This window comes from Vidua macroura, unplaced genomic scaffold (genome assembly GCF_024509145.1).
Source record: "Vidua macroura isolate BioBank_ID:100142 unplaced genomic scaffold, ASM2450914v1 whyUn_scaffold_192, whole genome shotgun sequence".
In the NCBI taxonomy this organism is placed as follows: Eukaryota; Metazoa; Chordata; class Aves; order Passeriformes; family Viduidae; genus Vidua; species Vidua macroura.
The window spans coordinates 60,583-74,583 of record NW_026530576.1 but is presented as its reverse complement, the minus strand read 5'-3'; the positions used below and the strand labels follow the sequence as shown (position 1 = coordinate 74,583).

The following is a 14,001-nucleotide window of genomic DNA, read 5'->3' as shown; positions in this document are numbered from 1 at the left end:
TATTTGAGATTTACTTGGGATTTTTTTGGATTTATTTGGGATTTTTGGGATATTTTTGGGTTTTTTTTGGATTTTTTGGGGCTTCTTTTAGGATTTTTTGGGATTTATTTGGGATAATTTCGGATTTTTGGGGATTTTTTTTTTATAATTTCGGATTTTTGGAGATTTTTTTGGATTTATTTGGGAGATTTTGGGATTTCTTTGGGATTTCTGTGGGAATTTTTGGGATATTTCGGGATTTTTTGGGATTTCTTTGGGATTTATTTGGGATTTTTTGGGATATTTTGGGGATTTTTTGGGGATTTATTGAGATTATTTGGGATTTTTTGGGATATTTTGGGGATTTTTTTGGGGATTTTTTTGGGATTTATTGAGATTATTTGGGATTTTTTTTGGGGGGGATTTGGATTTTTTGGGATATTTTGGGATTTATTAGAGATGTATTTGGGATTTTTAGGATTTTTTTAGGATTATTTGGGATTTTTTTTGGGATATTTGGGGATTTTTTAGGGCTTTTTTGGGGATTTTTGGGGATTCTTTGGGATTTATTTGGGAATTTGAGGATTTTTTGGGGATTTATTGGGAATTTTTTGGGGATTTTTTGGGATTTCTTTGGGATTTTTTGGGATTTTTTTGGGATATTTTGGATTTTTTGGGCTTTTTGGGGGATTTTTTTGGGATTTATTGGGATAATTTGGGATTTTTTGGGATTTATTTGGGATTTTTGGGGATTTTTGGGGGGATAATTTGGGACTTTTTGGGGAATTTTTGGGACTTATTGGGAAAATTTGGGATTTTGGGGGATTTATTTGGGATTTGGGGGGATTTTTTTTGGGGATTTGGATTTTTTTGGGATATTTTGGGATTTTTTGGGGATTTTTTTGGGATTTATTGAGATTATTTGGGATTTTTTTTTGGGGGGATTTGGATTTTTTGGGATATTTGGGATTTATTAGAGATTTATTTGGGATTTTTAGGATTTTTTTTAGGATTATTTGGGATTTATTTGTGATAATTTGGGATTTTTTGGGATATTTTGGGATTTATTTGAGATTTACTTGGGATTTTTTGGGATTTATTTGGGATTTATTGGGATTTATTTGGATTTATTTGGGATTTTTTGGGATATTTTGGGATTTATTTGAGATTTACTTGGGATTTTTTTGGGATTTATTTGGGATTTCTTGGGATTTATTTGGATTTATTTGGGATTTTATTTGGGATTTATTGGATTTATTTGGATTTATTTGGGATTTTTTGGGATATTTTGGGATTTTGGGGGGATTTTTTTGGGATTTATGAGATAATTTAGGATTTTATGGAATTTATTTGGGATTTTTTGGGGGGATTTGGATTTTTTGGGATATTTTGGGATTTATTTGAGATTTACTTGGGATTTATTTGGGATTTATTTGGGATTTATTTGGATAATTTGGGATTTTTAGGGATATTTTTGGATTTTTTGGGGGCTTTTTTTAGGATTTTTTGGGATTTATTTGGGATAATCTGGAATTTTTGGGATTTTTTTTTTTTATAATTTCGGATTTTTGGGGACTTTTAGGATTTATTTGGAGATTTTGGGATTTCTTTGGGATTTCTGTGGGAATTTTTGGGATATTTCGGGATTTTTTGGGATTTCTTTGGGATTTATTTGGGTTTTTTGGGATATTTTGGGATTTTTTTGGGCTTTTTTTGGATTTTTGGGGGATTTATTGAGATAATTTGGGATTTTTTTAAATTTATTTGGGGTTTTTTTTTGGGACATTTTGGGATTTTTTGGGATTTTTTGAGGATTTATTTTGGATTTTTTTTATATTTGGGATTTTTTGGGGATTTTTTGGGGATTTTTTGTGATTTATTGAGATTATTTGGGATTTTTTGTGGAATTTATTTGGGATTTTTTTGGATATTTTGGGATTTATTTGAGATTTATTTGGGATTTTTGGGGATTTATTTGGGATTTTTGGGGGATTTTTTGGGGGATAATTTGGGATTTTTTGAGGAATTTTTGGGATTTATTGGGAAAATTTGGGATTTTGGGGGATTTTTTATTTTGTTGGTGGATTTTGTATGGGATTTTGGGGGATTTTTTGGGGATAATTTGGGATTTTTTGGGATATTTTGGGATTTTTTGGGGATTTTTTGGGGATTTATTTGGGATTTTGGGGGATTTTTTTGGGGATTATTTGGGATTTTTTGGGATATTTTGGGATTTTTGGGGGATTTTTTTTGGGATTTATTGAGATAATTTGGATTTTTTTGGGGGATTTGGATTTTTTTGGGATATTTTGGGATTTATTAGAGATTTATTTGGGATTTTTAGGATTTTTTTTAGGATTATTTGCGATTTATTTGGGATAATTTGGGATTTTTTGGGATATTTTGGGATTTATTTGAGATTTACTTGGGATTTTTTGGGGATTTATTTGGGATTTTTTGGGATTTTTTTGGGATATTTTGGAATTTTTAGGGCTTTTTTGGGGATTTTTTGGGATTTATTGGGATAATTTGGGATTTATTTGGGGATTTCTTGGGGGATATTTTGGGATTTTTTGGGGATTTTTTGTGATTTATTGAGATTATTTGGGGGTTTTTTTTGGAATTTATTTGGGATTTTTTTTGGATATTTTGGGATTTATTTGGGATTTTTTAGGATTTTTTTAGGATTATTTGAGATTTTTTTGGGATTTTTTGGGATTTTTTGGGATTTATTTGGGAATTTGAGGATTTTTTGGGGATTTATTGGGAATTTTTTTGGGATTTTTTGGGATTTCTTTGGGATTTTTTTGGGATTTTTTGGGGATATTTTGGATTTTTTGGGCTTTTTGGGGGATTTCTTGGGATTTATTGGGATAATTTGGGATTTTTTGGGATTTATTTGGGATTTTGGGGGATTTTTTTGGGGATAATTTGGGATTTTTTTGGGGAATTTTTGGGACTTATTGGGAAAATTTGGGATTTTGGGGATTTATTTGGGATTTTTTAGGATTTTTTTGGGGATAATTTGGGAATTTTTTGGGATATTTTGGGATTTTTTTGGGGGGATTTTTTTTGGGATTTATTGAGATAATTTAGGATTTTATGGAATTTATTTGGGATTTTTTGGGGGGATTTGGATTTTTTTGGATATTTTGGGATTTATTTGAGATTATTTGGGATTTTTAGGATTTTTCTTAGGATTATTTGGGATTTTTTGGGATTTATTTGGGATTTTTGGGGATTTTTTGGGGATTTATTTGGGATTTTTTGGGATATTTTGGGATTTTTGGGGATTTTTTTGGGGATTTATTGAGATTATTTGGGATTTTTTGGGGGGATTTGGATTTTTTGGGATATTTTGGGATTTATTTGGGATTTTGGGGGGATTTTTTGGGGATTTATTTGGGATTTTTTGGGATATTTTGGGATTTATTAGAGATGTATTTGGGATTTTTAGGATTTTTCTTAGGATTTTTTGGGATTTATTTGGGATAATTTGGGATTTTTTGGGGTATTTTGGGATTTATTTGAGATTTACTTGGGATTTTGGGGCTTTTTTCAGGATTTATTGGGATTTATTTGGGATAATCTGGGAATTTTTGGGATTTTTTTAATAATTTCGATTTTTGGGGATTTTTTGGGATTTCTTTGGGATTTCTGTGGAATTTTGGGGATATTTTGGGATTTATTTGGATTTATTTGGGATTTTTTGAGATTTTGAGGATTTTTTGTGGATTTATTTGGGAATTTTTGGGATTTATTTGGGATTTTTTGGGGATTTATTTGGGATTTTTTGGGGGGGGGGGGGGATTTTTTTGGGATATCCTGGGATTTTTGGGGGGGATTTATTTGGGATTTTTTTGGTATTTCTTGGGATTTTGGAGGGATTTTTTGAGATTTTTTTTTTTAATTATTGGGATTTTTTGGGGGGAATTTCTTGAGACTTTTTGGGATTTCTTGGGAATTTTGGGGATTTTCCGGATATTTTGGGATTTTTTGGGGTTTTTGGGGGATGTCTCAGGATTTATTGGGATTTATTGGGATTTTTGGGGATTTTTTGGGATTTATTGGGATCTTGGCGGATTTTTTGGGATATTTTGGGATTCGTTGGGATTCATTTTATTTCCTGGGATTTTTTTGGGGGAATTCTTGGGATTTCTTGGGAATTTTTGGATTTCTGAGAATTTACTGGAATTTATTGAAATTCCTTGGGATTCCTTGGGATATTTTGGGGTTTCCTGGGATTTTTGGGGGATTTTTGGGATTTTTTGGGGATTTTATTGGGATTTATTTGGGATTTTTTTGGGATTTCTTAGGATTTTGGGGGGATTTTTTTTGGGATTTCTGGGATTTTCGGGGGATTTTTTTGTATTTTTGGGGTATTTCTGGCATTTTTTTGGTATTTTGGGGGGATTTTTGGGGATATTTTCGGTATTTTGGGGATATTTTGGCATTTATTTGGATTTATTGCGGTTTTTTTAGGGATTTAGTTGGGAATTTTTTGGTGGGATTTCTTCGGATTTCTGAGAATTCACTGGGATTTATTGAATTTGGGAGGAATTTGGGAAGGAATTCCCAGAAAATCCGTTGGGAAAAGGGAGAAATTTGGGAAAAATTCCCAGACAATTCGCTGGGAAAAGGGGATGAATTTGGGAAAAAATTCCCAGAAAATCCGTGGGAAAATGGGAAAAATTTGGGAAAAAATTCCCTGGGAAAAGGGAATGAATTTGGGAAAAAATTCCCAGAGAATTCCCTGGGAAAGGGGACAAATTTGGGAAAAAATTCCCAGAGAATTCCCTGGGAAAAGGGGACAAATTTGGGAAAAAATTGCCAGAGAATTCCCTGGGAAAAGGGGAGAAATTTGGGAAAAAATTCCCAGAGAATTCCCGTGGAAAAGGGGAGGATTTGGGAAAAAATTCCCAGAGAATCCCGTGGAATTTTGGGAAGAAAATCCCAGAGAATCCCTGGGAAAAGGGAGGAATTTGGGAAAAAATTCCCAGAGAATTCCCTCGGAAAAGAGGACGAATTTGGGAAAAAAATTCCCAGAGAATTCCGTGGGAAAAGAGGAGAAATTTGGGAAAAAAATCCCAGAGAATTCCCGTGGAAAAGGGGAGAAATTTGGGGGAAAAATTCCAGAGAATCCCGTGGAATTTTGGGAAGAAAATCCCAGAGAATTCCGTGGGAAAAGGGGACAAATTTGGGAAAAAATTCCCTGGGAAAAGGGGAGGAATTCGGGCAGAAATTCCCAGAGAATTCCCGTGGGAAAAGAGGAGGAATTTGGGAAGAATTCCCTGGGAAAAGAGGGGGAATTTGGGAAAAAATTCCCAGATAATTCCCTGGGAAAAGAGGGGGAATTTGGGAAAAAATTCCCAGAAAATTCCCTGGGAAAAGGGGAAAAATTTGGGAAAAAATTCCCAGAGGATTCCCTGGGAAAGGGGAGAAATTTGGGAAAAAATTCCCTGGGAAAAGGGGATGAATTTGGGAAAAAATTCCCGGAGAATTCCCTGGGAAAAGAGGACAAATTTGGGAAAAAATTCCCAGAGAATTCCCTGGGAAAAGAGGGGGAATTTGGGAAAAAAAATCCCAGAGAATTCCCTGGGAAAAGGGGAAAAATTTGGGAAAAAATTCCCTGGGATAAGGAAAGGAATTTGGGAAAAAACTCCCTGGGAATCCCGTGGAAATTTAGGGAAAAAATCCCAGAAAATCCCGTGGAAAAAGGGAGGAATTTGGGAAAAAATCCCAGAGAATCCCGTGGAAAAGAGGGGGAATTTGGGAAAAAATTCCCAGAGAATTCCCGTGGGAAAAGAGGAGGAATTCGGGAAGAAAATCCCAGCGAATCCCGTGGAAAAGAGGGAGAAATTTGGGAAAAAATTCCCAGAGAATCCCGTGGGAATTTGGGAAAAAAATCCCAGAAAATCCCGTGGTAAAAGGGAGGAATTTGGGAAAGAATTCCCAGAGAATTCCCTGGGAAAAGAGGGGGAATTTGGGAAAAAAATCCCAGAGAATTCCCTGGGAAAGGGGAGAAATTTGGGAAAAAATTCCCAGAGAATTCCCTGGGAAAGGGGAGAAATTTGGGAAAAAATTCCCAGGGAATCCCGTGGAAATTTAGGAAAAAAATCCCAGAAAATCCCATCGAAAAAGGAGAATTTGGGGAAAAAATCCTAGAGAATTCCGTGGGAAAAGGGGAGGAATTTGGGAAAGAATTCCCAGAGAATTCCCTGGGAAAGGGGAGAAATTTGGGAAAAAATTCCCTGGGAAAAGGGGAGGATTTTGGGAAAAAAATCCCAGAGAATTCCCTGGGAAAAAGAGGGGGAATTTGGGAAAAAAATCCCAGAGAATTCCCGTGGAAAAGGGGAGGAATTTGGGGAAAAAATTCCCAGAGAATCCCGTGGAATTTTGGGAAGAAAATCCCAGAGAATCCCTGGGAAAAGGGAGGAATTTGGGAAAAAATTCCCAGAGAATTCCCTCGGAAAAGAGGACGAATTTGGGAAAAAAAATCCAGAAAATCCCTGGGGAATAGGGGAGAAATTTGGGAAAAAATTCCCAGCGAATCCGTGGGAATACCCAAGGAAAAGCTGGAACAGCCTCGCATCGCGATGGGAGCGGGATGAGCTCCCGCAATTCCCTCTCCAAGCCCGAATTCCCTCGGGAATCTCTTCCCGGATTTTATTTTTTTGGGGGATTTTTTTTTTTTTTTGGTTAATTTTTTTTTCTCCCGGCCCGGCAGCGAGAGGGTTACGGGAGGCGGGAGCGCCGCGATCCCGGGAAAATCCCTTCCCGTTTTTCCAACCTCCATCCCGAGCTTTTCCCATCACCGGGAAGCTCCAGCGGGAAGAGGATGCGGGAATCGGGAAGCGCTGCCGGGAGAAGGGCGGGATCGCATCCCGGCGTTTTTCCCGGTTTTTTTTTTTTTTTTTTTTTTATCCCGGTTTTTTATTTTTTTGTGGATCCCGGCGGGAACGAGGCATCTCGGGAAGGAGGAGCAGGGGAGGCATCGCGACATCTCTGGGGCAGAGCTGGGAAAGCTGGGAAAGCGCCTGGAAAAGGAGCTGGGAGAGGAGCCGGGAATCGGCCGGGAAAAATCCGGGAATCGGCCGGGAAAAATCCGGGAATCGGCCGGGAAAGAGCCGGGAAAAATCCGGGAATCGGCGGGGAAAGAGCCGGGAATTGGCCGGGAAGAAAACGGGATTTGGCCGGGAAGGAATTTCAGGAATCAGCCGGGAATTGGTCGGGAAGAAACCGGGAATTGGACGGGAATCGGCCGGGAAGGAATTCCGGGAATCAGCCGGGAAGGAGGCGGGAAGGAATTTCAGGATTCGGCCGGGGAATCGCCAGGGAAGGAACTGGGAAAGGATTTCAGGATTCGGCCGGGATTCGACCGGGAATCAGACGGGGAGGGAATTCCGGGAAGGAGCCGGGATTCGGCCGGGAATCAGCCGGGGAGGAATTCCGGGAATCAGCCGGGAATCGGCCGGGAATCAGCCGGGATTCGGCCGGGGAGGAATTCCGGGAAGGAGCCGGGATTCGGCCGGGAATCAGCCGGGAAGGAGCCGGCATTCGGCCGGGAATCAGCCGGGAAGGAATTCCGGGAATCGGCCGGGAATCAGCCGGGAAGCAGCCGGGGAGGAATTCCGGGAATCAGCCGGGAATCCCGGCCTGCCCCTTCCCTTCCCGATGCTGCCGTTTTCCCGGGATTGAGGCAGCAGCCGGAAAAGCGGGCCGGCCCTTCGGGATGGCGATGCCGCCAGTGACGCTGCGCTGAGAGAGCATCCCGCGATTCCCCCTCCGGAAAACCGGGAATTTCCAAGCCCTCCATCCACGCAGGATGCCCAGGAACCGCGCCTTCTCCGAGCCGGAATTCTCGGCCGAATATTCCGCCGATTATTCCTTGAGTTTCCCCTCGGATCCCGACGGGAATCTCCGCCGCTCCCGGGAATCTCCGGCCCCGCAGGGCTGGTGGGGGGGGCCCTGCCCGTGCCTGCCGCATTCCCGGCGTTTCTCCTTCTCGCCGGAATCCTTGGAAAAGCTCTACCAGACTTATTTCCGCCGCCAGCGCCACGAGACGCTGCTGGTCCTGGTGGTCTTCTCCGCCCTCTTCGACTGCTACATCCTGGGAATGTGCGCGGGGTTTTCCCGCATGGAAAAACTCCTCCCGGCGCTGGCCGCGCTGGCCGGGCTGGTGGCCCACGGCGGCATTTTCCTGCTGCTGAAATCCCGGCTTCTCCCGGAGGATTTCTCCCAGAAATTCCTGCCCTGCGGGCTGTGGGCGCTGACGGTGGCGCAGCTCTGGGGCTTGCTGGGGCTGGAATTCCAGAGGAGTTTTCCAGAGGCGGTGGACACGGCGGGCTGGCAGGCGTTCTTCGCCTTCTCCTGCTTCCTGACGCTGCCGCTGCGCCTGGCGCGGATCCTGCTGCTGGCGGCCGCCTCCTGCGGCGGCCACGCGCTCGTCCTGGGAATCGTGGAATTCCAGAGGGGCCGCCAGGACGTGGAGCCAGGGGAGGTGGCCAGGCAGGTGCGGGAATGGGGCGGGAATGGGGCGGGAATTCCATGGATCCAGGGGTTATGGCCAGGCAGGTGCGGGAATGGGGCGGGAATTCCATGGATCCAGGGGAGGTGGCCAGGCAGGTGCGGGAATGGGGCGGGAATGGGCTGGGAATGGATGGGAATGGTGGGAATGGGATGGGAATGGATGGGAATGGACACGAAATAGACAGGGAATGGGGCAGGAATTCCATAGATCAAGGGGAGGTGGCCAGGCAGGGGCAGGAATTGAGCGGGAATGATGGACAGGGAATGGGATGAGAATGGTGGGAATGGGGCGCGAGTGGGGTGGGAATTCCATGGATCGAGCGGAGGTGGCCAGGATGGGGCGGGAATGGTCTGGGAATGGTCTGGGAATGGAGTGGGAATGGGGCGGATCCTGCTGCTGGCGGCCGCCTCCTGCGGCGGCCACGCGCTCGTCCTGGGAATCGTGGAATTCCAGAGGGGCCGCCAGGACGTGGAGCCAGGGGAGGTGGCCAGGCAGGTGCGGGAATGGGGCGGGAATGGGGCGGGAATTCCATGGATCCAGGGGTTATGGCCAGGCAGGTGCGGGAATGGGGCGGGAATTCCATGGATCCAGGGGAGGTGGCCAGGCAGGTGCGGGAATGGGGCGGGAATGGGGCAGGAATGGTCTGGGAATGGGAAAGGAAGTAGGAATGGGAATGGGAATGGGAATGGGCATGGGAATGGGAATGGGAATGGGAATGGGGTGAGAATTCCATGGATCGAGGGGCGCTGGCCAGGCAGGTGCGGGAATGGGGCAGGAATGGCCTGGGAATGGACAGGGAATGGTCTGGGAATGGTCTGGGAATGGAGCGGGAATGGGGCGGATCCTGCTGCTGGCGGCCGCCTCCTGCGGCGGCCACGCGCTCGTCCTGGGAATCGTGGAATTCCAGAGGGGCCGCCAGGACGTGGAGCCAGGGGAGGTGGCCAGGCAGGTGCGGGAATGGGGCGGGAATGGGGCGGGGAATGGGAATGGGAATGGGAATGGGAATGGACAGGGAATTCCATGGATTGATAGGCGCTGGCCAGGCAGGGGCAGGAATGGGGTGGGAATGGCGAGGGAATGGGATGGGAATGTTGGGAATGGGGTGGGAATGGTGGGAATGGACAAGGAATAGACAGGGAATGGTGGGAATTCCATGGATCGCGGGGTGCTGGACAGGCAGGTGCGGGAATGGAGTGGGAATGTTCTGGGAATGGACAGAGAATGGAGCAGGAATGGGGTGGGGAATGGGGTGGGAATGGGACGGGAATGATGGGAATGGACAGAGAACGGGAATGGGAATGGACAGGGAATGGTGGGAATTCCATGGATCGAGGGGTGCCGGCCAGGCAGGCGGAGGAATGGAGTGGGAAACAGGCAGGAATGCGGTGGGAATGGTGGGAATAGGGTGGGAAAGGGATGGGAATGGTGGGAATGGGGGTGGGAATGAAATTGGAATGGGATGGGAATGGTGGGAATGGGATGGGAATGATGGGAATGGACAGGGAATGGGAATGGGAGTGGACAGGGAATGGTGGGAATTCCATTGATCGAGGGGGTGCCGGCCTGGCAGGAGCGGGAATGGAGCGGGAATGATCTGGGAATTGGGTGAAAATGGGAATGGGAATGGGAATGGGAATGGGAATGGGAATGGGAATGGGGTGGGAATGGGAATGGGGTGGGAATTCCACGGATCGAGGGGTGCTGGCCAGGCAGGGGCAGGAATGGGGCGGGAATGGCGAGGGAATGGGATGGGAATGTTGGGAATGGGGTGGGAATGGTGGGAATGGACAAGGAATAGACAGGGAATGGTGGGAATTCCATGGATCGTGGGGTGCTGGACAGGCAGGTGTGGGAATGGAGTGGGAATGATCTGGGAATGGACAGAGAATGGAGCAGGAATGGGGTGGGAATGGGGTGGGAATGGGGTGGGAATGGGACGGGAATGATGGGAATGGACAGGGAATGGGAATGGGAATGGACAGGGAATGGTGGGAATTCCATGGATTGGGGGGTAGCTGGCCAGGCAGGAGCAGGAATGGAGCGGGAATGTTCTGGGAATGGGGTGAAAATGGGAATGGGAATGGGAATGGGAATGGGAATGGGGTGGGAATTCCATGGATCGAGGGGTGCTGGCCAGGCAGGGGCAGGAATGGGGTGGGAATGGTGGGAATAGGGTGGGAAAGGGATGGGAATGGTGGGAATGGGGTGGGAATGATGGGAATGGGATGGGAATGATGGGAATGGACAGGGAATGGGAATGGGAGTGGACAGGGAATGGTGGGAATTCCATGGATTGAGGGGTGCCGGCCAGGCAGGAGCGGGAATGGAGTGGGAATGATCTGGGAATGGACAGGGAATGGAGGGGAGCAGCCACGTCTGGGGTTTTCAGACGTTTTCCAGGAGTTTTCCGTGCGTTATCCATGGGTTATCCATGATTTATCCACGACTTTTCCATGGAAAGAAGGGAAAAAGTGGGAAATTATTCACTTTCACGGGATAATTTGGGAAGGTGGAGTTCGTGCCAAGAGTTTGGAAAACGCGGCTCAAAAAAACCCACGGAAATCCCGAATTTTACCTGATTTTTGGGATGCGTGGCCTGGGGTTTGTGGGATACGAGGAGGAAAACTTGGAGAAATCCCAGGGCAGATCCGGGAATTTGGGATTGGGATTGGAGCTTTTCCCGCAGGATTTGGGATTTGGGATCGGAATTTTCCCGAAGAATTTGGGATCTGGGTATGGAACTTTTCCCGTGGGATTTGGGAACGGAACTTTTCCCACAGAATTTGGGATCTGGGATTGGAGCTTTTCCTGTGGGATTTGGGATTTGGGATTTGGGAACGGAACTTTTCCCACAGAATTTGGGATCTGGGATTGGAGCTTTTCCTGTGGGATTTGGGATTTGGCATTTGGGATCGGAGCTTTTCCTGTGGGATTTAGGACCTGGGATCGGAACTTTTCCCGCAGAATTTGGGATTTGTGATCAGAACTTTTCCTGCAGAATTTGGGTTCTGGAATTGGAGCTTTTCCCACAGAATTTGGGATTTGGGATCAGAGATTTTCCTGCAGAATTTGGGACCTGAGATCGGAATTTTTCCTGCAGAATTTGGGATCTGGGATTGGAGCTTTTCCCGCAGGATTTGGGATTTGGGATCGGAATTTTCCCGCAGAATTTGGGATCTGGGTTTGGAACTTTTCCCGTGGGATTTGGGATTTGGGAATGGAACTTTTCCCATGGGATTTGAGATTTGGGAACGGAACTTTTCCCACAGAATTTGGGATTTGGGATTTGGGATTGGAGCTTTTCCTGCAGAATTTGGGATTTGGGATTGGAGTTTTCCCACAGGATTTGGGATCTGGGATCGGAATTTTCCCGCAGAATTTGGGATCTGGGTTTGGAACTTTTCCCGTGGGATTTGGGATTTGGGAACGGAACTTTTCCCACAGAATTTGGGATCTGGGATCGGAGCTTTTCCTGTGGGATTTAGGACCTGGGATCGGAACTTTTCCCGCAGAATTTGGGATTTGCGATCAGAACTTTTCCTGCAGAATTTGGGTCTGGAATTGGAGCTTTTCCCACAGAATTTGGGATTTGGGATCAGAGATTTTCCTGCAGAATTTGGGACCTGGGATCGGAATTTTTCCTGCAGAATTTGGGATCTGGGATTGGAGCTTTTTCCGCAGGATTTGGGACCTGGGATCGGAATTTTCCCGCAGAATTTGGGATCTGGGATTGGAACTTTTCCCATGGGATTTGGGATTTGGGATCGGAACTTTTCCCACAGAATTTGGGATCTGGGTTTGGAACTTTTCCCATGGGATTTGGGATTGGGGATCAGAGCTTTTCCCACAGAATTTGGGATCTGGAATTGGAACTTTTCCTGTGGGATTTGGGATTTGGGAATGGAACTTTTCCCATGGGATTTGGGATTTGGGAACGGAACTTTTCCCACAGAATTTGGGATCTGGGATTGGGTCTTTTCCTGCAGAATTTGGGATTTGGGATTTGGGATTGGAGCTTTTCCCACAGATTTTGGGATCTGGGATCACAGCTTTTCCTGCGGGATTTAGGATCTGGGATTTGAACTTTTCCCACAGAATTTGGGATCTGGGATCTCCTCTATGCTGGATTTTTTCCTGCAGAATTTGGGATTTGGAATTGGAGCTTTTCCCACAGAATTTGGGATTTGGGATCAGAGCTTTTCCCACAGATATTCGGGATCTGGGATCTCCTCTATGCTGGAATCTTTCCCACAGAATTTGGGATCTGGGTTTGGAACTTTTCCCGCGGGATTTGGGATTTGGGAATGGAACTTTTCCCACAGAATTTGGGATCTGGGATTGGGTCTTTTCCTGCAGAATTTGGGATTTGGTATTTGGGATCGGAGCTTTTCCTGCAGAATTTGGGATCTGGGTTTGGAACTTTTCCCATGGGATTTGGGATTGGGGACGGAACTTTTCCCACAGAATTTGGGATCTGGGATTGGAGCTTTTCCTGCAGAATTTGGGACATGGGATCGGAAAATTCCCTCAGAATTTGGGATCTTGGATCTCCTCTATGCTGGAATTTTTCCTGCAGAATTTGGGATTTGGGATTGGAGTTTTCCCGCAGGATTTGGGATCTGGGATCGGAATTTTCCCGCAGAATTTGGGATCTGGGATTGGAACTTTTCCTGTGGGATTTGGGATTTTGGATTGGAGCTTTTCCCACAGATTTTGGGATCTGGGATCGCAGCTTTTCCTGTGGGATTTAGGACCTGGGATTGGAACTTTTCCCGCAGAATTTGGGATCTGGGATCGGAACTTTTCCTGCAGAATTTGGGATCTGGAATTGGAGTTTTTCCCCACAGAATTTGGGATCTGGGATTGGAACTTTTCCCACAGAATTTGGGATCTGGTATCTCCTCTATGCTGGAATTTTTCCTGCAGAATTTGGGATTTGGGATTGGAACTTTTCCCACAGAATTTGGGATCTGGTATCTCCTCTATGCTGGAATTTTTCCTGCAGAATTTGGGATTGGAGTTTTCCCACAGGATTTGGGATTTGGGATCGGAGCTTTTCCCCACAGAATTTGGGATCTGGGATCTCCTCTATGCTGGATTATTTCCTGCAGAATTTGGGATCTGGGATTGGAGCTTTTCCCACAGGATTTGGGATTTGAGCTTTTTTCTGCAGAATTTGGGATCTGGGATCAGAGCTTTTCCTGCAGAATTTGGGATCTGGGATCAGAGCTTTTCCCACAGAATTTGGGATCTGGGATCTCCTCTATGCTGGAATCTTTCCCGCAGAATTTGGGATTTGGGATTGGAGCTTTTCCTGTGGGATTTGGGATTTGGGATCGGAACTTTCCCCACAGATTTTGGGATCTGGGATCAGAGCTTTTCCCACAGAATTTGGCATCTGGGATTGGAACTTCTCCCGTCGATGTGGGATCTGGGATCGGATCTTTTCCCGCAGAATTTGGGAGCTGGGATCTCCTCTGTGCCAGAGCTTT

At 45.5% G+C, this 14,001-nt stretch overlaps 1 protein-coding gene across 1 annotated transcript in view; it reads left to right on the top strand.

Moving 5' to 3' along the window:
• The first annotated feature begins 7,506 nt into the window (after nucleotides 1-7,506).
• Nucleotides 7,507-14,001, top strand: part of ADCY3 (adenylate cyclase 3) — a 55,239-nt gene continuing 48,744 nt past the window's right edge. Inside the window, exon 1 of the mRNA XM_053969404.1 lies at nucleotides 7,507-8,491. Coding sequence (XP_053825379.1) covers nucleotides 7,805-8,491 — 687 coding nt within the window. The 5' untranslated portion in view covers nucleotides 7,507-7,804. The remainder of the gene's footprint in view (nucleotides 8,492-14,001) is intronic.